Here is a 24416-nt window from a genome sequence, read left to right as displayed (position 1 = left end):
ATAACCAAAGATGGCCGTAGGATGGGCCGACGTCCTCGTTGTGATTATTGGGGTGGGCTGGCAGAGTTGGCTTCGTTCGTTCTCGACTTTATTATGGGCCAGGCTTTCCTAGAAAATACACTACGGCCCAGGCCATCGTAACTTCACTCTCAAAAATAAAGCTGTTAACTACGAGTAAAAAAAAAACACTGGCGCCAACTACCTTGGGCTAGTTGACTCTGCTGGCTGAGCGACGTCAGCCAGTACCTGTGACGACGGGTGCATATCGGTTGCAGAAATAATCCTATATATCGATCTGCTTTCCCAATGTGAAGCAGGAGCCACGTACGTATCAATTGCATCTATCCGTCTATCTGATCGAAGCATGCCTGGCCTAGTAGCCTGATAATACACCGGCCGGCGGCCACACAAACGGAACCTGATATAACCAGCGGCTCCACGCGACAGCGAAGCCTGCAGGAAAGTCGCCGTGGGATGGCGATCGAGGACGAAGATCGATCGATGGAACCAAGGAGCGCCTGCGGAACGGAAACAGGGCATATGCTGTTGATTATTCCAACGGGCGCGTCAGTGATTCTCGCCCGTGCCACGGCGCTTAATTTACCGGCCGTTAATTATTCTCCACTCGTTGCGGATGATGACTGTTCAATCATGGCGTGCCGTCACTTCCGTGTGGAGCTTAAACTCGCGATGATTGATTGTTTGGAAAGATGGTACTCATACTTATCAAGGTGTAATAACAAATGGTTGTGTGCGATTATTGTAAACTCACAAGTAATTAAGCTCAGACCAACGTATATATATATATATAGATGAGTGCTCATAAAAGGGACCAAAGAAACCCATCGAAATGTCTGCTTGGTATATTTTTCCTACTCCGTACGTAGGAGTATCTGCTAAGCCAACACCATTTAAAAAGTCGGCAGCGTGTCCGTCAGGAATGCATCGATCCATTCGGTGCACCGAGACACCGACTGACCACTATTATATGCGAATGCCAACGTCTGGATGGTTGGACTGCAAGGGTATACTAAAGTAAATAAATAAATAATAAAGAGTAGTAGTACTAGCAGACATGCATGCATGGACCCGATTTGGTGTTAATAGTCGAGATAAAAAAAAAGGCAGAGAACATGGTACGGCCAGTTTACAACGTTCAAGTCTTTAACTCGTAGCACGTGTAACTGGTGAACAGTAAGACACCGTGCATAGGTCAACAAAGAGATATTTCTACTGAGTTAATGGCAGCACATCTCTCGTTTGATTCTTTTTTACTCAAAGATACTTGAGCTTGAGCCGTTCATGTGCGAGAACACATCCAAGTGTGAGGCTGTCGTGTAGTCCACGAGGAAAGCAAGCACAGAAGAAAAATAAATATCTGCAGATTCTTGTGGCATATCCTGCCCTTTCACATTAGGTAAAGAGATCACGAGGCTGGGACCCACCTGTCAGTGTTTGCCCTCTAACAGCCTAACTACCTACCGGGTCGGCCGGCCACCACGGGCCACGGGTAGTACAAGAGCGCATAGCAGCCCGCACGCAAAAGCAACGCGAAGCGAAGACTGCTTGGATTAAAAGGGAATTTTCTCTGAAAACTAAACCACTTGCCAAAACACCAATCCCTCGCTGCCGCCGCCGCCGACGACCCTGACTCCGGCGCCATCCATGGCCGGACAGCGCCGCGGGGGGCGGCACCTCCTAGTGGGGGCCCTCCTCCTGGCCCTGGTCGTCTCGGCCCACTGCCTGGACTCGCACCACGGCCGCGGGCTGAAGCGGCGCCGCCGGAAGCACGAGATCCACTCGCCGATCAAGACGGTGGTGGTGGTCGTCATGGAGAACCGCAGCTTCGACCACGTCCTGGGCTGGCTCCGCGGCCAGCGCCCCGACATCGACGGCCTCACGGGCAAGGAGTCCAACCGCCTCAACGCCTCCGACCCGTCCTCCCCCGAGATCTTCGTCACCGACAAGGCCGGGTACGTCGACTCCGACCCCGGCCACGGCTTCGAGGACATCCGCGAGCAGATCTTCGGCTCCGCCGACACCTCCGCCGTGCCGCCCCCCATGTCCGGCTTCGCCCAGAACGCGCGCGGCATGGGCCTCGGCATGCCGCAGAACGTCATGAGCGGCTTCACGCCGGACTCCGTCCCCGTCTACGCCTCGCTCGCTGAAGAGTTCGCTGTATTCGACCGCTGGTTCGCCTCCGTGCCCACCTCCACGCAGCCCAACCGCCTCTTCGTCCACTCGGCGACCTCCCACGGCCTCACCTTCAACGCGCGCAAGGACCTCATTAATGGATTCCCCCAGAAGACCATCTTCGATAGCCTCGAGGAGAACGGCCTGTCCTTCGGCATCTACTACCAGAACATCCCGGCCACGCTCTTCTACCAGAGCCTTCGCCGGCTCAAGCACCTTGTCAAGTTCCACCAATACAGCCTCAAGTTCAAGCTGGACGCATGGCGGGGGAAGCTCCCGAATTATGCGGTGATTGAGCAGAGGTACTTTGATTGCAAGGAGTTCCCGGCAAACGATGACCATCCATCGCATGATGTTGCGAGGGGGCAGAGGTTTGTCAAGGAAGTCTACGAGACACTGCGAGCGAGCCCACAGTGGAATGAGACGGCTCTGATCATCACCTATGATGAGCATGGTGGGTTCTATGACCATGTTCCCACACCGGTAGTCGGAGTGCCCCAGCCTGATGGGATTGTTGGCCCTGACCCTTACTACTTCAAATTTGAGCGGCTCGGGGTGCGTGTGCCCAGCTTCCTCATCTCGCCGTGGATTGAGAAGGGCACTGGTGAGTACTGAGTACTTATGGTGTTTTAATTCTTGCCATTCCAGTTTTCCTTTTCCCTTTGAATTTTGATGTCTATAAGCTACTTCTATGGATCAACACTAGATATAGAGATGAACTGACTTGCGAAGGTTAGCTTCTCTTATTTTGATCGGAAGACTAATTCAAAGATGACAGATGTTACTATGAGTTTCTTGTTCCTAAGCATAGAGGTATTCATTTGGTATAAAAGCATAGAAGCATTCATTTGGTATAGAAGCATATGGTGGGCTGGTTTCTGATAATACATATTGATGATCTGATTTTAAATGTTCCATGTGAACAGTTGAGGATGTATAGCACACATCATACTGATGACATGATGTAAACATCCTCTTGCATGCCTGGCAATTAGCAATCCATGTGATCATGTAGATCTAGTTGGACAAGTAGCAGTTTTACAGCCTTTGTCATCAACAGGTGGATTTGCTTGCTATTTGTTTCTAATGCCGTCTTTGCTTCTTGTTTGCCCTTTTATTAAGTAGACAAATCATGGAGCTTGAACCAATCACTTAACATCTCCATATAGAAATTATGCTGCTATATGCTCTAATGGAATACACTTGTAACAGCATAATCGTTGTTTTCTGTCCTCGCAAAAAAAAATCCTTGTTTTCTGTGATTTGATCCTATATTATTTTCTTGGTATTAACTACCTTGCTTTTAACTTGTGCAGTGATCCATGAACCAAATGGTCCGACGCCAACCTCACAATATGAACATTCATCCATTCCTGCAACAGTAAAGAAGCTATTTGGTTTACATTCTAACTTCCTGACAAAGAGGGATGCATGGGCAGGGACCTTTGAGAATTACTTCAAAATTCGAAAAACACCAAGAACTGATTGTCCAGGTAAATAGTTCACTTAAGTATGTTACTACAGTATATGCTTGAGTTATGTAATAGATGTCATTTTGTTGACATTATTCCAGCAGTGGTTAATGCAGTTCACAAAGAAAAAAGAAAGATCAGAACTTCAGATGCTGTAGCATTTTCAGTTCTTGGAGTCTAGTAGAATGCTTACAGTTGCTTATCGATTTGAGAGTGTTTAGTGTTTACACGTTGTAACATTTTCAGTTAGAGTTTACAATGCTTACTATTGCTTGTCAATGTGGAGTTGACTGATTCTACAGGGATCCTAATTATATATTCTTTTATCCAAACAGAGAAACTCCCAGAGGTCTTAAAGTCTCTGCGACCATTTGGCCCTGATGAAGATAAATCTCTCTCGGAATTTCAAGTCGAGTTGATTCAACTTGCCTCTCAGCTAAATGGTGATCATGTACTCAACACCTATCCAGATATTGGCAAGACAATGACTGTAGTGGAAGCAAACCGCTATGCAGAGGATGCTGTCGCTAGATTCCTGGAAGCTGGAAGGATTGCTCTTAGGGCTGGTGCAAACGAATCTGCTCTGGTGACAATGAGGCCTGCACTCACCAGCAGAGCCGCAATGTCCACTGGTTTATCAGCTGAACTCTGATGGATGTTCTGGATTTGGCCCACAAAATTCTGCATCATGATTTGCATTCTATCAGCTGCAGTCTGATGTAATGGATAGGTTTTAAAGATGGTTTTGTACATAGACACCATGATACTTCATATCTGAAGCTTACTCCAGCGGGTCCCCGTGCTGAGATATCAGCTCAGGAGTATCATCACCCAACATACCACTACCAGACACGAGCCAAAGATCCCCTTCTGGGATAAGCTGTAACTGGAATTTGTAATCTATGGTTGGGAAATTGTACCAATTCAGCTCTCTACTACCTGCTTGTAAAGCAGGTGAACTGCACCTCTAGAGTATTGTATGATGTATTGATGCGACTTAAAACGATCTTTCTCGCTATAGTGCTTTTGAAGGATTTGAACTGTATGCATCTTTTATGTACATTTCCTACCCATCGGGCATTATGATATGTTCTCAATCTGCAGTTATATTTTTTTTCATTCCAATAACTTTAGCTGCCTCCAAATAGATGAACCCTGGCTAGACTGCTAGAGTATCACCTGCCACTCATAAATCATGATTCCACAAACCATGTCCAATTCAGAATCATGCAAAAGGCTGTCTATGTTCAGGAATATGCTCATTTCAGAAGAAAAAAAAACTGGAGACAACTGAAGCGAGAGGAAGAACCAGGCATATTCTATGAAGAATACTGCCAGTTAGTTCACCACAAAGAACAAGTTACATATGTCCCCCATCCTCACCCAGAAAGACACAGAACATCCAAAATCAAATAAAATCTCACTTGAAAACTCTACTGAAAATCCTCATGTTTACTCTACTTTCCTAGTGTCAGCAAATTTTAGGTGCCCAAATCATGGTTTCCATCGCTTTCAATTCTCAGTTCTTGTTGATGAGGTACACAAGATAACCCAAATGCTGCACTTCCAGGCCCGCCTTTTGACATCCTTGGAGAAAACTGGTTTATACTTATCACTTGTCGCATGCAAACAGATAAGAAACGCGGGATATTTTGACAGGCACTCTGTTATGGTGCTTCAAGATACAGCATGAGCTACAAAATCAAACACTCAGGAAGTACCTGATCTGTTCTTTTAGAGGAGGAAGTACCTGATCTCTTTGTAATAGTTGAAGAGGCAGCTCCCTGACTTGTCTGCCTGTATTCTTTCAGAAGAAAGTAGAAGGTATCTATCAGGTATGGACACTGTTCATCATCTAAAGGCAACGAGGTACCTCATCAACATAATCCATCACATGTAGTAAAATGCTAAAATATGATTCGGATTTCAGAGATACTAAAGTGAACAGCTGAACACTGACTTTGTAGAATATCATTGGCAATAATAATACCCCAACAGGGTCTGGAAAAAGGGCTACACATTTCACAGTGTGACGCATAGAAGTAGACTCGATTGATTCTGAAACAGCCATTTATAGCAAATAAAATTGTTCCGGTAATTCACATGTTTGTCATGTAGTAAATGACTTGAGAAATCCCTTATGCTTAGTGCCTGCATGTCATTTTAGGAAAGGACAAGAAAATATAGATGTGGAAAATGAGAAGCACACAATCATTTGAGTTTTACCGGATGACTGACTCCACGTAATCAATTTCACAATATTAATCAAGAATGGAATCAGAACTCCACGTAATCAATTTCACAGTATTCACTCCAAACAATAGTGACTCAAATCGTCAATTCAACTACAAATAATGATCCATCAAGTGTCTGACATACATACAACATGCGGAAATATCGATCATGTACGACAAGGGCAGCAAACTAATTAATTTACAATTCTGCCATAAGCTGATCATCCCTAACACAGTAGACGATCTAGGTATCTCTAGCTAATCAACACATGAATTGGATATCCAGCGGCGCCTCCATGAGTTCTTGTGTCCATGCCGAGAGCTCCAGCTGCTCGTCTTCCGTCAGCGTCAACTCCGGCTCGACGGTTCCCGGCGTGTCCTCCGTTGTTGTCGTCCCATTGTTGCGAATCAACTCGGACATCATCTGTTGCATTTCGTCATCAAAAGCCAGGAACCTTCTGGCAGCGGCGGCGGCTCCACTTGTTCTTGTGTCAATGACGGCAGCCCCAGATCCTGCTCGCGTCCCGCCGGCATGTAAGCCGACGTCGCCTCGTACAACTCCGACGACGACGGCAAGAACCCGTCTTGTGTACTGCATGGCGGCTGTAGTTCCTCCGTGATCCACGACGTCGTGTACAGCTCCGATGACGACTGCAAGAAGCTGTCTTGTGTACTCCATGGCGGCAACTGATCCGTGGCCCCGTAGAGCTCCGCCGCCGCGCTGTAGTTCTGAGCCTGATCGTGAGTTTGCTTCGGCCGCGCGCTAGGTAGTGTTTCGGGGTGCTCGCAGGAGGCCGCCTTCCTCTTCTTGTTGGTAGACGACTCGCCGGAATTGGACACGGCAGCAGCGGCTGACGACGACTTCTTCCCGTAGTTGGTCCGGTATATCTTGCAGAGCACGAGATCGCCGCCTCCGTTCTCAGGCGAGATGCTGTACTCCTTCATGATCCACCCGAGCCGCTGCCGGCCGCGGCCCGGCCCGGACGTCACGTAGGAGAAGGTCTTGACGTGCCCGCCGACGGCGCTGTCCAAGACCGGCTTCTGGCTCTCCATGTGCCATGTTTTCCCCTCGACCACCGCGCGCTGCATCTTCTTCCCTGACGATGAATTCTGGGCCTTCTGGCGGCCGACGCAGCGCACGGGGCTCAGGAAGTACCAGGCGGGCTGCGGCTTGTCGCCCTTGTCGGTGCCCGGCGCGTGCTGGAGGCCCTCGACGAGCTCTTCGGGCTCGGCGGAGTAGATGTCGGCGCGGTGGAAGAAGGCGGCGGCGGAACGGACGGGGTGGCCGGCGATGTCGTCGTGGAGGTAGAGGTCCGTTAGCTCGAGCTCCGGCGGGCAGAAGGTCATGCCAACAACTCCTGCCGTCGGCGTCTCCATGGATCGATCCACGGTTGATCAGAATTCAGACGACGCGCGTCCGGCGAGAACACGAACGTATACGAGTTTGTGGAGATCGACGCGAGTGGGAGAAATTGAAGCCCGTATATATCGATGTCACTGTCGCCTGTGTACGTCGGCTTGATGAAGGGATCGGGGGTTAATTCGGTTTACGAATTGAAGTACTGAACGCGCGGTTTCGTCGATCGTGGCCACACTTGCGCCTGGCGATAGACGGCTGGGATTCAATCCATATCCGACTCACACACTCGATTGTTGTTTGCTTGAGTCTTACGTAGCAGCGCACGGCCAGGGCTCGGATAGGCTGATGAGCACGTGCGTCCTAGCACGTGTCTAGGAAAAAGTTAATTGTTCACAGAATCACAGCCTTGTTTTCTAATGTTGTAAAAACTTTTTTTGAAGAGTGAACTTTAGTGTTTTAACACCTGCTTTAACTTCGTTGACAAAAGTTACCCGATAGGATAACCGAATTTACTCGTGCTTACCCCATCTAATGAAACTTCTACGTATCACTTTTGACTTTTTATTTCTATTGGCCGATACCAACTTTTGCCTACAAAATGACAAAATAAATTGAAGTGTACCGGTTTTTGCGGTCATCGTGGCTACCAGAAAGTTCCGTTCGGTCACAACACGGATTTTTTGTAACAAGTTTTGAATTCAACTTTTTCTTGCAAGCAATATATTTTATCCACATAAGTGTTTAAATTGAAGAAATCAAAGTATTTTGTTTCGATCTAACTTATGAAACGGGGTTGCTCATGGTTTCGAATTTCTCATATATATGATTATCTGAGAAGTGAAAAACTTTAGTTGATGTTTGTAACTAGTCCGAACAAACTTATAGTATTTTTTGACTAATGAGACGAAACAAAGCTAATCATGGTCTCCGATTTTCCATACGATTGATAGTTTAAAAAGTCAAATTTTGGTCAACTGTTCCGACTCATCTGAACAAATCTATAGTTTCAAATTTTCCATAACTTACACTTTAAAAAACTTTTGGTCAATTTTTCTGGCTCATCCAAACAAACATATAGTCGTTTTTTTATCAACACGGCGAGACGAACCCAACCATGACATCAGATTTTCAATACGACTTGTGGTTTAAAAATTGAACTCTCGATCACCTCTTCCCAGCTAATTCGAACAAACATAAAGTCGATCAACGAGACAAGATGGGACCCAACCATTGTCTCAGATTTTCCATTCTATTTATGGTAAAATGATAACTTTTGGTTAGCTCTTCCGGATTATCTAAAAAAAACAACAGTCGTTTTCGACAAATCCAACCGTTGTCTCAGATTTTCCATCCAAATTACGTTTTAAAAAATCATCTTTTTGTCAACTCAGCTCATCCAGAGAAAAAGTACATGGTCACAGGGCCAGGAAGGATTTTCATTAACGATACTAGCACACCGATCCACATGAATTTGGTCCCGACTACATTCACAATAAATAATGAATGGCAGTGTTTAATTACCCACAGTATATGATCCGGTAATCAAATGTCTTTGCTAGAAAGATTTCAAACAAAATAGGAGTATTAATTTCTTTCCTATTACGCGCTCTCCCCTGTAAATTACTGGACTATTGAATTCTTTCCAATTAGTATTGATCCAGCCGTTTCTACTCATCAGGCATAAATACATGCCGCCGGCCGGTGGACGACATGGTGACCATGAAGAGGATGGCCACACAGCAGTTGGCCTCAATATTCCTCTTCCTCTTCCTCCTCGCAGCGGGCGAAGGCGCCGCGAGCGCTCCATCGGCCATCATCTTCAAGACCTGCGCCAGAGCGTCCAACTTCTCCGCGACCACGAACGTGGGCTACGACTACTGCGTGGGCGTGCTGACGGCGGACCCAGCGGCGGTGGCCGCCCACAGCACCCGCGCGCTGGCCGTCGTCGCCACGAAGCTTGCGCTGGACAACGTCACGTCGACGGTGCTGGTGCTGGACAATCTTGTCTACAACATCGCGAGGTGCATGGGCTACTACGGCGGGATGAACTACACGGTGACGACGGCGCTAGAGGACATCCGTGCCGGGCACGCTGAGGCGGCGGCCGGAAAATTCTCCCGTGCCGCAGCCGAGTCCGGCAGGTGTGACTCGGCCTTGTCCAAGGGGAGCGCCAAGAAGAACCCCATGAGGAAGGAGAACCACGACGCTGCGTCCTTGTCCTACACGGCGTACGGCATCACCATGGAGGCGCTGCACGCAAAACTCCTCGCCGCGCCATCGGCGACCATAACGAAGGCGTGCGCCGGGCTTTCAAACTTCACCACGCACGCGGACTACGACTTCTGCGTGGGCGCGCTCGCGACGGACCCGGCGGCCGGCGCTGCCAAGGATGCCCGCGCGCTGGCCGTCGTCGCGGCGAACCTCACCGCGGCCAACGTCTCCTCGACACTGCTCGTGCTCAACGACCTCCTCGACAGCCTCTCTCATTGCCAGAGCACCTACAAGGACATGAGCAAGACGGTGGCGGCCGCGGCGTACTACATCGGCACCGGGCGCGCCGGCGCGGCGTCCGACTTGCTCAAAGAAGCTGCCCGCCAGCCCGACAACTGCGACATTCTATTGTTCCAGGGGAGCGCCAAGAAGAACCCGATGATGAAGGAGAACGTCGATGCCATTGAACTGTCTTACTTGGCATATGCCATCGCCATGCTGGCTGGGTCTAAAAATCAAGTTTGATTAATTCTTTTGTATTCCCATCCAGGCTGGTTTGATCTTATGGCTGGGCCAACTGTCTTACAACCTGTTTTGCAACAGCAGCCATATAAAAGGAATTTCACTTTTCCTTCTATTTTAACCTTCCAAACGCTTTTCAGAAGAGGCTGGTGAATTCTTCCCACGAACTGAGGCAAATACGCTGAGAGTCAATCCTATGCAGACCTTTCATGATTTCATCCAAAGATTGCTGATGACAGCTTTGTTAAGAGTACATTTTTTCCTAATGGACAGGCTGTACAGAGGTGGATTCTTTCAGGCTGAGAGTGTAGTCTGTTTCTTTCAGGCTGGGTGCTCTCATTTGAGTTGCCTTCAGGCTTTTCTTTTGTCTATGTCTCTGTTGGCCCTTTGTAACTGAGCTATTCTACAGTACCCTGAAGTTATTTTGGACCGTTTATTTTTCTTCATCTAACGGTACAGATCAGTCAGTACTCCTTGATACTCCAAATTAGACACAGGGAGTATCAGCTCCACAGAAGATGGAGTATTGAAAATCAGGGGTAAAGACGTAAGGAAAAAAAATGTCGGCAGTTTGCTCATCCCCTTCGCCGGAGTACTGGGAGGACGGCGGCGGAGGCGCGCACTCGGAGGGCAGCGGTGGACACGGGATGAGAAGGCGGCGGCCGCAGCGCGCTGCACGACGGCGGCGGTGCGGGCTGGGAAAGCGACGCAATCTGCGAGTCTGCGACAAATTCAGAGGCTTCAATATGGAATTTTTCGAGGTCCACCTAGGATAGTAGCTCCTGTGGGCTTCTGACTCAGGCACGATGGATCTAGGACCCGGGGTCGACATCGGCGTGAAGAACTCCTCTGGCTTGACGGCTTGACCAGGAGACGAACTTGGTGAAAGTGATAATCGCCACCTGCATGAACAACCGAGTCTTTTGAATTCAAGCATATAGAAATGAATCAGAACCAAGCATGAACTATAAAATTATCAGTTAGCCGGATTCAATGGCATCATGTTTAGTTCGTAGCTGCATTAATCGGCAAAATTCTTCAGAAGCAAAATGATGCATGGTCTTCAGAACATCGGCAACGCGGGCCGAGAGGACAGCGGTGGTGGCGGACAGCGGCGGCGCGTGCGGGTAATACAGCAGTCTCGGCGCACTAGGAGGGCGGCACCGACGGCGGCGGCGGCTGGAATCGGGGAACGAGGAGAGAGACGAACGAACTCTGATTTTTTTAATAATGTGGAAATTGTAAAAAGTCGAAAATGCCCTCAGCTAATACTCCGTTATGTCTCTATGGAGTTTTGGGTACCGAAGAATCTGCCTTGTAACTTCATATAGTAATGTATTTCTCTTCTACCTAAATGAAAATCAGTGCTCGTGCTAGTTCGTCACAAAAAGAACAAAAGCAACATTGCATGATATTGATACATCCTAATGTTTTGGTCGAAATTAGGAAATGAAAACTATCCGCAGTGTGTAGAAGCTGAGGTACAACCAAGAAGGCACAAACTAGCTAGCTAAGTTCAGCATTAATTTTTCTAAACAAAATTATCGAGGTTATGTGCATGCTTATATGCGATGAATAATAGCAACTGACATGGAATTTTTGTTGGTTCAAGGCTTATAGTAAGTAGACATTCAGGTTAAGCTCTTTCTTGCATAACAACGGAGTAGGTATGAGTTCAGACTCAAGTTTACAGTTCTGCACCTAGGCATCGCATTACTTCGTCACGCAATGGTCAGAAAAAAAACATGAGCAGGAAAGTTTTCACCAGAGTAAAGATGGTGACTGAATGGTCAGCAATCACCTAAAGGCAGCTCACAAGCAACATAGTGAACATGATTCCATAGTGTGTAAGCAGGAGAAAATTGTGGAATTGGGGCAATACGGAGAAATTGCTGATTCTGCCACAGCGGAGTAGATGTCGGCGCGGTGGAAGAAGCCGGCGGCGGAACGGACGGGGTGGCCGGTGATGTCGTCGTGGAGGTAGAGGTCCGTCAGCTCGTGCTCTGGCGGGCAGAAACATGGATAGTCCTGGGAACCACCGTAGAACCAAGCTATATCTTAAGCTCCAGCGAGAGATGGCCACCGGCTGTATATATTTCTGATGAGCTTCAGAATGTTGCCGGCCGCGCGCGAAGGATCTCCGAGAATCAAACCTGCCGATCGATGCCGTAGTCGACGCTCAGCTCCCGCATGGGCGGGATGGTGTCCATGGCGAACACCATGAGGTGAGGGTACGACTCGTCCTCGTTGCCACGGATCACGAACTGGGCGAACACGTTCGGGGCGCTGCTGTGGCTGATGTAGACGGCCAAGTTCCTCCTCCGGGACACATCGAGGACGTACCCTGGCCCCGTGGTCAGCTCGGGGAACTTGTGCTGGCCCTCCTCCTTGTCCGGCAGCGCCGCGGAGGCGTCTCCCCACTCCATCCACCTCGCCGGGAACTTCCTCGGGTCGACGTAGTTGCCCCAGTCCGTCGATTGGCCGTCGTCGACGGTGAGCACGTCCCCGCTGTACTCGCAGACGAAGGCGCCCGGCTGTATCAGGTCCAGCGTCCTGACGCCCCACTCCGTCTCCTTGGACCGGAACACCTCCAGCCGGTGCTCCATGCCACGCTGCGTCACCCGGTTCAAGCAGCTCGCCGCGGGGCACCCGCACAGGGCGCCGCACTCGTACACCATGGGCCTTCCCCTGACAAGCGTCCCGTCCGCGTTGTACGCCGGGCCTCCGCCGTTCTTCAGCACGCAGGCGCACTTGCACGCCGCCGCCGACAACCTACCTGCAGCACCACACGCTGTCCCGCAACGGCAAGCCTGGTAGCGCTTCACCGGCCAGCGGACTCGGTAGGCCGGGAAATCCGGGTGGGCAATGTACTCGAAGTCCAGGGGAGAGTTATCCTGATCCACCTTGTTGCAGACGGGGACAGGGGAGCCGCTCCTTGCCCTTGGACAGGTCCAGCGTGAGGTAGCCGCGGGGCCGGATTCTGGAGGCCAGCATGTTCCTGAGCTCCCCTCAATGTAACAATTTATACAAGTGATTCTCAAATAGCTGGCCACTAACTCCACCTCTCACGTGTTCATGCATGCAGCCACCCTTACGCACACACTGACAAACTTGACCTCTTCTCAAGGCCGCTAACAGCTAACATGTACTCCGTCGGTTCCATAAAGATTGGCGTGACTTTAAACTAGCTCTAGTTCAAAACCGTGCCAATCTTTATGAAACGAGTGATGAGTACTAACTAACTATGACCAATTCTCTCCGGCTACTAGCATCTCGTGTGCTGTGGTTCATTCAGTGTATTTGACTCATCTAATACACTGAACAAAACCAGAGAAAAATACTTATGCAGATACACAATATCAAGATTAGTGCTAACAGACGTGCCGGGCCGAGATGCCGGGCGCGGGCGTGCTGGCGGACATGCTTGGCGGGGCCAGCTTGGACCGGCAAGGCGCGGCCGCGCTGCGCCGGTGCTTGACCATGGATAATGGCTCGCCGGCCGCGTTCACGGCGGGCGCAGAGGCGCAGGCCGTGGGCGATCCAGCCTGGGGCTCGCTGGCCACAGCCAAGTAAGCTGGATCGACGCCGTTGACCTGCAACTGGAAGTCGACGCCGGCCATGCTGACGCCGGCCACGCTGGGCACACTGATGACCTGCAAGTCGACGCCGGCCATGCTGGGCATGCTGATGACGAACAAGCTAGCCAATGGAGAAGAAGGTACTCATGGTAATGACCGATAACCCTTTGTAATAGTCGATCGGGTCCTGGATGTGTTGCATGTTTTCTTTGCATTATTTGTGCTGTTACTAGATCCTTGTTAAGTTGCCAAATGCTACCCCGTAAACTTCTGATAATACTTGTTCAAGTGGCGAGACACAATAGAGTGATTTTCTATGTAATTATACTGAGCTTATCAAAGTTTTTGCCATGCACCAGTACAGTACTCCTTGTTCAAGTTTTTATAGAGTACACGTTGTTGTTTACACTTGCAGTTGGAAAGAAACTTTGGTGGTACACAGACGATGAACGCCGATATATACATCTATGGCCTGCTGCTTGAGAGGACATCCGTGGGACGATTAAATCACGGAGTGACGAAGGAATTAGCGGCAATAACAGGCGTGCCACCGAGAGTAGTGCAGCGTATATGGCGGAAAGGAAAGGTTGCTGGTGCCTGGTGGGGTGCACGGAGTGATCAGCAAGAAGGTAAAGAATTGTGGACGGAAGGGAATTGACATAAATCCTGAAGTAGTTAAAGCAATTGATTTGAAGGATCGGACGACAATCCGAAGGCTAGCCAGCAAATTAATTGGAGATGGCTAAAAGCATCGTGCATCAAAGGCTGAAAGAGGGGCAGATATGGAGGCACACGAATGACATCAAGTCCACCTTGACCGATTCTAACCTTAGAGCAAGAGTTCAGTTCTGCCTCTCAATGCTAGACCCCACAAGCATGCCGGAGAATCCAACCTTTAGGGGTATGTACAACATCGTCACTATATATGGAAACGGGTACCCGATACCCGATACCCAACGGGTATTTGACCCATTAGGGGACGGGAATGGGATGATTTTTCTTCCCGCGGGTACGTACATGGGCAAGAATCCATCCCCAACGGGGATGGCGGGTACGGGAACGTTTCCTATATACCCGTCCCTGTTACCCGTTGGGAAATCCGTTATGGTGATGTGTATATGATGAAATAGGCCTAGTAACACATTTAGGCTCAAAATCAGTTAGACTCATATAAAAAGAATCCTAACCCTAACTTCCCCATCCCTAATTCCCCATCCCGACCCTTCCCGTCGCTGCGGCTGCGCGCCTGCGCCGCACGCATCCCTCTCCACTTCACTGCTCGACTCCGTCTTCGTCTCCAATGCGGACCCGGCTGCTGTCGCTGCTCGCCGCCATGGATGTTGCCCGGTGAAGCCTTTCTTCCTCCTCGACGAATTAACCGTTGATTTGTAGCGTTCCTTTACTGACCCCGTCCGGCCGTCCATCCTCAAGGGCCGCCGCCTCTACTGAGCCGCCGCCGCCGCTGGATCCGGTCGTCACCGACTCCCTGGTGCCGAATCCAAGCCCCGGATCCAAGACCAACGAAGCTGCAGCCGCATCCAAGGAGTTGGTTGATGCTCCATCTGCACCTGCAACCGAGAAGAAGAAAGCTCCCCCTGCACCTGCTGCCGACAAGAAAAAAGCTCTCCTGCCATCGTCGACCAAAGGCGCCTTCGTAGCTGGTGACCCCAAGCGGCTTCCCCGACCACCACAGGCAAAAGCTTCTGACACCAAGCGCCTGAAGATATCTGCAGCAGAGAAGACTGGCCACAAAAATTATAAATCTCCAAGGTAGTAGTTCAGTACATAGGCTTGAAGCTAATATATGTATGTATGCTTGTCAGTAGATTTCCTGTCTTCGAATTCACTTGTGATACAGTAGGAAGCAACGCTAGTTTTTGAAATTTAGTGTTAGCATAGCAGTTAGCACTAGCAATATCTGGTTAATTAAATATTTATGTGGTTAACTACAGGCAGAAAAAAATTGTCAGAATCTAGTGCAAACAGCAGCCATGCTCCTATGTCCACTCAGAACTCTCAGCATGAGTCTGAGTCGTGTCTAGAATCTGTCAATGAATCAGTAGCAATAGAAATAGATGATGATGAAGACGAGATTGAACTTGAACCACCAGAAGAGGAAGAGGAAGATGGGGCTGAGGTTGGGTCAAAGAGAAAGCTCACATCTGTTGTTTGGAAGGAGTTCAAGAGAATTAAATGGCATGGCAAAATAAAGGCAAAATGCATTTACTGTAACAGCAAGTTTGGAGGAAAAACAAGGGATGGGACTAAGCACCTTCACTGTCACTTGAAGTCATGCATTCGCAGGAAGGTTAAGCTTGGAGGAAAAAAGACACTTTCTCAAACATCATTGAGGTTTAGTGCAACAGATGCAGAGACAGTTTCTATAGAGAACTACACCTTTGATCAAGACATAGCTAGGAAGGAACTTGCTGCCATGATTGTGCTACATGAGTATCCGTTGAGCATTGTTGACCATGCTGGTTTTAAAAGATTTGTACATGCACTCCAACCCTCGTTCAAGATTGGCATCAGAAACACATTAAGGTATATATGGTGTGACTTTGTACATGTTGTTGTATTTAGTGTGCTTATGCCAATTACAACTTGCTTTCTAATTTTTTGTGCATGTATTTCATTTATTTAGGAAGTACATAGTTGAACAGTATGAAGCGGAGAGGAAGAAAGCCATTCAATATATGGCTGGAATCAAGTCTAAGGTAGCAATCACTAGTGACATGTGGACTTCTGATAACCAGAAAAGAGGATACATGGCTATCACAGCACACTTTATTGATGAGACTTGGACTCTAAGAAACATTATCATGAGGTGAGCCTAATGATTGTTGGATCTTATTACATATACATAATTTTTTTACATGATGCTCAGAAAGTTTGCCGGCCTTTTACAGGTTTATTTATGTGCCGAGTCCACACACTCATGAAGTCATTGGTGATGAACTGTATGACTCCCTTGTTGATTGGAATATTGATGAGAAGGTATCAACCATCACTCTTGACAATTGCAATTCAAATGATGCAACAATTCCTTACCTTGTTCGAAAGATTGGCAAAACTAAGCTTATGGCTGATGGAAAGTTTTTACACATGCGTTGTTGTGCTCATATCCTTAATCTGATTGTTAAGGATGGACTAGAGGAACTAAAAGATGCCACTGAAAACATTCGTGATAGTGTAGCTTACTGGACAGCCGCACCAAAAAGGGTAGAAAAATTTGAGGAGATAGCGAAGTATGTGCATGTTAAAATTGAGAAGAAGATTGCGCTGGATTGTAAGACAAGATGGAATTCAACTTACATAATGCTTAGTATTGCATTGCCCTACAAGGTTGTTTTCATGAGAACAAGCCGTGTAGATAGACAATATACTTGCTGCCCCACTGAGGAAGAATTTCAGTTTGCTGCCGATGTGACTGCAAGGCTTAAATTATTTAATGACATTTCTGTCCTCTTCTCTGGAACTGATTATGTGACTGCAAACATGTTCTTCAATATTTGTGAGGTTAGAAGTAAAATTAGGGAATGGTCATCTTGTGGCAACCCATTGATAGAAGAAATGTCATATAACATGGAAGCCAAGTTTAGGAAATATTGTACCGAAATTCAAGGTCTGATGGGCATTGCCACTCTTCTTGACCCTAAATTCAAACATCACATGCTTTTGTACTGCTTTGAAGTGTTGCAAGTGACAAACCCTGATGAAGAGGTTGCTAAAGTGAAAGACACATTGAGTGATCTGATGTTGGAGTATCACAGAGATGAGGATGTAGGTACAAGTAGCAGTACCATCAAACCCACAGCAGAGAACTCAGGATTTCTGTCATCCTTCACTGCACGTGTTGCAAGTTCACAACCATCAGCATTGATGTTTAAATTTGAACTAGATCGGTACTTGGAGGATGATATGGTGGACATACAGACCGAAGGCTTCAATATTTTTGACTCGTGGAAGGTTGCAGGAACACGCTATCCTACTTTGAGGATGATAGTTCGGGATATTTTTGCAATTCCTATTACAACCGTTACTTCAGAATCTGCGTTCAGCACAAGCGGAAGAGTACTTAGTGAGCACCGCAGCAGGCTCACCTCTCAAATGTTAGAGACTCTGATGTGTTCCCAGGACTGGATTAGAAACAAATACAAAGGTCTGTTGTTGAGCAAATTATAATTTCGTTCTCATGCAACTGAATGTTTTATAGGAAAAAATATGGAAGTAATAATTTTTTTTGTAGGAGTCCTTACTGATGAAGGAAAACCTGCTAGGTTCTGGTCTTGTCTCAATGAAGTTTAAGAGGGGCTTTAGTTAATTGTTCTGTACTCACAAAATTACATTTATACTTTTTTGCTTTGTTCCATTGCATATACTTCATTCTTTTAAGATTGCCTATTCAACATTTGTCATGCTTATGCAGGAGCTGAAACTTTGAACCCATCGCTCCAGTTCTCTTTGGCAGGATCAACAATCAAGCACTCAAGCTGGCGTGCAACTGCAAGTTCATTTTGTTATGTGCTCACACAACTGAACCACTAACTATTTATGTAATAGTCTGGTGTGTAATGTGTGATAACACTGGGGTATTGTGTTGCTGCTATGACTATGTTGTAGGTATGACTGTGACTCTTTGAGCGACGAAGCCTATGGGCTATAACTATGTCTGTATTTTGATGTTGAATTGTTGATGTTTGATGGGATTAAACTTGTTGGTCACTTGTTATCATTGCAGATTTTTATTTTATTGTGCTATTAGGCTGTGATAGTCTCGGGTTTCTATTCGGGTATGGGTACCCGGCGGGTATGAAATCCCCGGGCGGGGACGGGGACGGGAAAAATCTGTCCCTGCGAGCTCTAACGGGGACGGGATATATTTCAGTTCGCGGGGACGAGAACGTTGTGCCAGTAGCCGTGGGGACGTACCCGTTGCCATATATAATCGTCACATGACGTTGATTTATTCCCCTCTGCATGCATGCGAGGCTTCTGCAGATGACTTTTCTCTCTATACAAGGCCAAGATCAGCGCCGAAGGATCACGTGCGCGCGTGCGTGTGTTGCATGCGGACGCGGGGAGTCTGCATGACTTTTCTCACTGCGTCTCTCCCCACAAGGAAGGTTTATGTCCAAGTCATGCATGCAGGTAGGTAGGGCACCCGGCCTGTCATGCATGCGTGGCTTTATGTTATGTCCGACGCGCAGTCATACTACTCCGTACCAAACGAGTAGGCACAACTCTTCGGCAGCCAGCAACGATATGCATGCATCATGCATGAGTTGTTTTAATTTGGATGCGACCAACGACGATGATAATGACATGCTTAAGTTATGCTAGAAATACAAGCTTAAGCTCACATTCGTATGGGCCACGGCTAATCCTACGTGCTAGCTAGTACAAAATCCACGCGTTTACAGAAGCTACACGTACGTAAACAGATGCAAGCAAAGCTTAAGCTAGCAGCTAGCCGGCCGGTTCTTCAGCAGCTAAAATCAGAGATAACTTGACTGCCCTTCGTGACTTCGTATTCGTACAACTCTGGTGCCAACGCGACCGCCTTCCATTTCAGTCCCATGCATGCATGCTGGCCACGCGTCTCCTCCCTTTTCAAGAATACTAAATTGCATGCACTATTTTCAAGAAAAGTCTGTCGCGGCAGGTCACCAATGAACAAAACATATTTAAAATTGATACAGGATGGGTTTATAGGAAAATAATGTTCAAAAAAAATTACGCCAAAAGTGGGGTTTAGATACGAGACCAAATCAACGACCCCAAGTCGTATATGAGTCGCATGGTTTTGCGGCCTATCTCCTTTTACAAACTTAAACTGCCTCTCACGAAACAAAGACCTAATCTCACTCACAAGATCACCAAATTATGAGTAATCCCTCCCAACGCCACTACCCGCACTGATGACCGCCAAACAGTCGGTCTCAACAATCACCGGAAGAACACTATTGGAGAGCCAGGGTCAGTCCCTTCAATGCAGGCACAAAGCTCAGCTTCTAGCGGTTCTGAAGGCAGCCAGAGAACTTTTATGCTTTTGCATCGTGCGGGTAAACGAAGGGAACTTCGAGGTAAGCAACACACGTGGCATAAAAAGAACGATGACGAAAGGAAAACGGGAAAGGGTCGAAACTGTGTGTGCACTGTGCGGAGAGTTGTAAGCTTGCGGGACATGTGGAGTTCGAAAAACTCCTACGGGCTAAAACTGTGGGACAGGACATAACCAGCCCCGTTATGGTCCACATCCTGCATTGACTTCGTGCCGAAGAATATTGGAGTTGAATATTGTGATTATACCCCAGAAAAAAAGGATCATGGTCCAGGAAATACCAAAATATGCCTCGTGTGATACTGTGATGTCAGATGTCCCGAGAAATAAGACTAATTGTACGATGAAAAAGAAAAATCACGGGGAATGGGAAATGCCAAATCTGGAGATGATGATTTTTTTAAGTGGGAGATGATGAATTTTAGCTCAGGGCCCATGAAGAATTAGAAGATGATGGGCCAGAAAATACTTTGTGTGATGGCAGATGCCCCCCAAAAATTGAACTAACCGTATAAGATGGAAAAACACGAAAAATCCTATGCCCGGGCTACAGCGATCTCGTTATATAGGCCGCGTAAGAAGTATCGGGAGCCCCTTACGTGGGCCCTTCGGTGATGTATTTTCCCCGGCCCACCCCGTATTCTGCCTCGTATTCCCCCCATTATCCGAAGCTCTGACGGCCCAGTTGAGAACAGATGGACCAGTTGATTCCTATGTGGCCCAGACCGCTACGTAGCCAATACTGTGCGCAGTCATATATAAAGAAATTTTTTTGCTGAACTTTTTCTTTGGCCCCGGGCCCACCAAAATAATATTAAGCCAGTTACTGAACGTATAAGAAATGAAAGCTTAAAATGTTACCTTACTGGGGCGCGTGAAATATTTTGTGCCTTGCAGCACGAGCTGGGGTCAGAAGCTTAAAGCACAGGTACGCTCATTCTTTGTTGTCAACTTCGGATGATGGACTCAGGACCACCATCCGGTGCAAGTATTGCTAAAACAAATTTTTGGTACGCAAATATATATGGATCTCCTATCATATCGTTGTTGTCAACTTTTTGCAAGTTCTATAATATGTTTCTTAGCATCCTAATTTTAAGTGTTTGGAACTTAATTAACTTGTGCTTCAAGTGTTTTGGATAACTAGCTAAATGTCTGTGCTTTGCTACGAAATTAAGAATTTGTATTATGCATGAGTTGTTTAAACATGTGTCGCTCACATTTTAAAAAACTTCTGATAAATAAGAATTATGTGAAAATATTATTATTTTAAAAAAAATTATCTTGAAAGTCATGAAAACCAATCAAGCATAATCAAAGATCGTGATACGTATAGAATGAGTGACAATTAGATGATTCTGCAGCCATTAAGGGGTTGTCTTATTAGAGTGAACTCGCGACCACCAATTCAGATCTTTATAAGTGTAGAGATTTTAGCTGCACCAAAAAACTCTTCTAGAAAATTAGATTTTGTACTGTTAGGATTTACAACCAAAATGTGTCGGAAGAATCTGAATAAGAGATCAATCATATACTATAGCGTAATCCTTTTTTCCTTTCTTTCATTTCAAATAGTTTTGATGTGTGCACTGAAATTAGGGATTTAAAGGGGAGGGTTTGACCGAATTTAGTTTTTTTTTTGTCGCACCAGTGGCACCCAGAATACCACCGCTGCACGACGCGTGGGCCCCGTCCCCGAGTTCCCGGGAAGGTTCCATCCCGGGCAGCGGCTACGAGCAGTCCGGCAAGCTACCAGCCCGGAAGGGCTAGCGGGGCTTCGGGGAATATTTCCTCCCGGGAAGCCCCTTCTCGAGGGAGGTTCCCGGGTGCGTTGGGCCCGGGTGCTTCCCGGGGCGACTTGCCGGGACAGGGGGTACCCGGGCACATGCCCCCGCCTCAAGCGTGGGGCCCAATAGGCAGATCAACAGCGCCGCGCGGGTGCGTGGCGGGCGTGGGGTGCGCGGAGGAGTAAGGCGCACGGCTCATTAAATGAGCCGACCGACGGGGCGTTACCCGTCCGATCAAGTGAACAGTGGCTGTCCAATCCTACTCTAGGGTTTTAGACCCCTAGCAACGGAGGTGGCGTCCATACGTGCCACCAGCTCACCAGTGGAGAGTTGTATGCTTTCCCGCTCGACACTTGTAACCCATGCACCGTGGCATCTGTGGTATCCCCTTGAGTATAAAAGGAGGACCCTCACCAACGGTCAAAGGGTTCGATCAGCCTACAATTAACCTCTAGCATTAGCGGAGAATAGTAAGGAGTACCTAGCCAAAGGGAGAGAGTGCCCGGAAACTTACCTAGCAACCTGTAAACACTTGATTCACAATCAATATCAGCTCAGACAAGCAGGACGTAGGGTTTTACACCTCCGGGTGGCCCGAACCTGGGTAAAAAACGTGCGTGTATCTGTTCTTTGATTAGCGTGCACTTTTAGTACATCATTTCGCCGGTCCCGCAGGGCCTCATCGGCCGAGCCGGCGATCGCCGGGGCGAACCCCGACGCCCATACCGAACCTAAAAGGGGGCCGTGACCGCACGCCCCCGGTGTCGAAGCGCCGTGCGACGACATTTTTAGAGTGAATTCCATTCTTTTACCCCCTCTTTTCAATTTTTTTGACACAATCTACCTTATTTAAGAGAATTTCTAAAATTATACCTTATTTAAGCAAACTTATGCCACTAATTTCCTCTCTTAACATTTCCCCCCCCCAAATCCCACGTTTTCTGACAGGCGGGCCCACTTTTCGGGCTGAGGTGGCGTGCCACACTGGCCTTGGGGCCTGGTTGGTTCGGTTAAGTCCGATTCAGGATGGGCGCGTTCCAGTTCGGTCCGGTTCGGCCATTCAGGACGGGCGCGCTGTTTGTCTGGACCGCACCAGCTTCGGGCGCTCGGGTACTTCATCCAGCACGCGGTCAAACAGTTTGGCATTCGCGGCTCTCCCCCAGCCCGAGCGGATCGATTGCCGGGACCACATGCGACGTGATTGGCGAAGCGAGGACCGATCAGGGATTTCATTCAGGGCATGTTCAGTTCTTATGAACGAATACGATTAGTAGTTGAACATGATGATAATATATGTTTCTCACAGGATATATTTTTACAATAAAAAAATAAGAACAACAAAGTACTTTTTTTGCGAGGAAAGAACTACAAAGTACTCGCTTTTTTGCCAGGAATTTATTTATTATAAACATGGGTCGCACCTCTACGATTACTAGTAATAAGCAATAGAGATAGAGATAGAAAAGAGATAAGAAAAACCGCGTTGCCGTCTCCATCCTTATTTCAGATAAGAAAGAGCACGAGAGCAATTTGATGATGCCACTAATTGAGCAAACAAAAACTAACTAGCTAGAGAGCAAATTTCTTTTTGGTTTCGTATACCATTCGATCTGAAATGAATGTCGGTGCAACTAAAAAAAATCTTGATAGCATGGTTATCAATGTATACTGAGAAATAAAAGCCTCACGACCATGCGCAGGCACACAACCGTGATATTATTGGAAAGAACTGAAGAATAAAACTTGATTTTTGGACTCAGCTATCAGCGATGGCGTATGCCAAGTAAGTCAGGTGCCTGGCATCGTCGTTCTCCTTCATCATCGGGTTCTTCATGGCGCTCCCCTGGAACAATAGAATGTCGCAGTTGTCGGGCTGGTTGGAAGCATCGTTGAGCAAGTCGGACGCCGTGTCGGCTTGCCCGGCGCCGATGTAGTACGCCGCGGCCGCCACTGTCTTGCTCATGTCCTTGTAGTAGCTCAGGCAATCAGAGAGGCTATGGCGGAGGTCGAGGAGCACGAGCAGCGTTGAGGAGACGTTGGCCGCGGTGAGGTTCGCCACAACGACGGCCAGCGCGCGGGCATCCTTGGCAGCGCCGGCAGCCGGGTCCGCCACGAGCGCGCCCACGCAGAAGTCATAATCCATGTGCGGCGTGAAGTTTGACAGCCCAGCGCACGCCTTCGTGATGGTTGCCGATGGCGCGTCCGTCGTGGCGAGAAGCTTAGCGTGCAGCGCCTCCATGGTGATGCCGTACGCCGTGTAGGACAAGGACGCAGCGTTGTGGTTCTCCTTCGTCATCGGGTTCTTCTTGGCGCTCCCCTTGGACAAGTGTGAGTCACAGTCGTCAGGATCGCCGGCGGCACCAGATAACTTGCCGGCCGCTGCCTCCGCGTGTCCGGCGCGGATGTCCTCTACCGCCATCGTCACCGTATGGTTCATCTCGCCGTAGTTGCCCGCACAATGCGCGATGCTGCTGAAGAGGTCTTCCAGCACCAGCACCGTGGACGTGACGTTGTGCAGCGCAAGCTTCGTGGCGGCGATGGCCAGCGTTTGGGTGCTATTGGCGGCGGCGGCCGCCGGGTCTGCCGTCAGGACACCCACGCAATAGTCATAGCCCCCATACGTGCTGAAGTTGGACGCTCTGGCGCAGGTCTTGGAGATGATGGCCGATGGAGTGCCTTCGACCGCCGCGAGGAGGAGGAAGAGGAATACTGAGAACAACCGTTGTGTTGCCATCCTCATGGTCACTGTGTCCGACCGGCCGGTGGCGTGTATTTGTGCATGAGAAGAAACAACCCGATCGGTAAAAATTGGAAAGAAATCAATACTACATTAATTTAAGGGAGTAATAGTTGGAAAGAAATTAATATTCCTATTTTGTTTGAAATCTTTCCCTACCAAAAGACAGTCGATTAGCGGATCATGTGCTGGGAGATTAAACACTGTCATTCATTGGTAATTAACCACTGCCATTAGTAGTTCGGTGTGCTGGTATGG

At 48.1% G+C, this 24416-nt stretch overlaps 3 protein-coding genes and 1 pseudogene across 3 annotated transcripts; 2 read left to right on the top strand and 2 right to left on the bottom strand.

The window, feature by feature from the left end:
• The first annotated feature begins 1532 nt into the window (after positions 1-1532).
• LOC100825386 (non-specific phospholipase C1) lies at positions 1533-4768 on the top strand. The gene is made up of 3 exons (XM_003563151.2): positions 1533-2797; positions 3510-3686; positions 4001-4768. The coding sequence occupies exons 1-3, from the start codon at positions 1666-1668 to the stop codon at positions 4315-4317; spliced, it is 1626 nt and encodes a 541-aa protein (XP_003563199.1). The 5' UTR covers positions 1533-1665; the 3' UTR covers positions 4318-4768.
• A 4004-nt stretch (positions 4769-8772) lies between these two features.
• Positions 8773-10107, top strand: LOC104581937. Its single transcript, XM_010231125.3, has 2 exons — positions 8773-8797; positions 8938-10107. The coding sequence occupies exon 2, from the start codon at positions 8970-8972 to the stop codon at positions 9993-9995; it is 1026 nt and encodes a 341-aa protein (XP_010229427.1). The 5' UTR covers positions 8773-8797; positions 8938-8969; the 3' UTR covers positions 9996-10107.
• A 1515-nt stretch (positions 10108-11622) lies between these two features.
• On the bottom strand, positions 11623-13666 carry LOC100832498 (annotated as a pseudogene).
• Positions 13667-23090: 9424 nt separating this feature from the next.
• On the bottom strand, positions 23091-24256 carry LOC112269979. The gene has a single exon (XM_024457555.1). The coding sequence runs from the start codon at positions 24159-24161 to the stop codon at positions 23178-23180; it is 984 nt and encodes a 327-aa protein (XP_024313323.1). The 5' UTR covers positions 24162-24256; the 3' UTR covers positions 23091-23177.
• Between the last annotated feature and the right edge of the window lie 160 nt (positions 24257-24416).

Source organism: Brachypodium distachyon, chromosome 1 (assembly GCF_000005505.3).
Source record: "Brachypodium distachyon strain Bd21 chromosome 1, Brachypodium_distachyon_v3.0, whole genome shotgun sequence".
In the NCBI taxonomy this organism is placed as follows: Eukaryota; Viridiplantae; Streptophyta; class Magnoliopsida; order Poales; family Poaceae; genus Brachypodium; species Brachypodium distachyon.
Note: the sequence above shows the minus strand (reverse complement) of the source record. Positions and strands in the feature narration are given on the sequence as shown.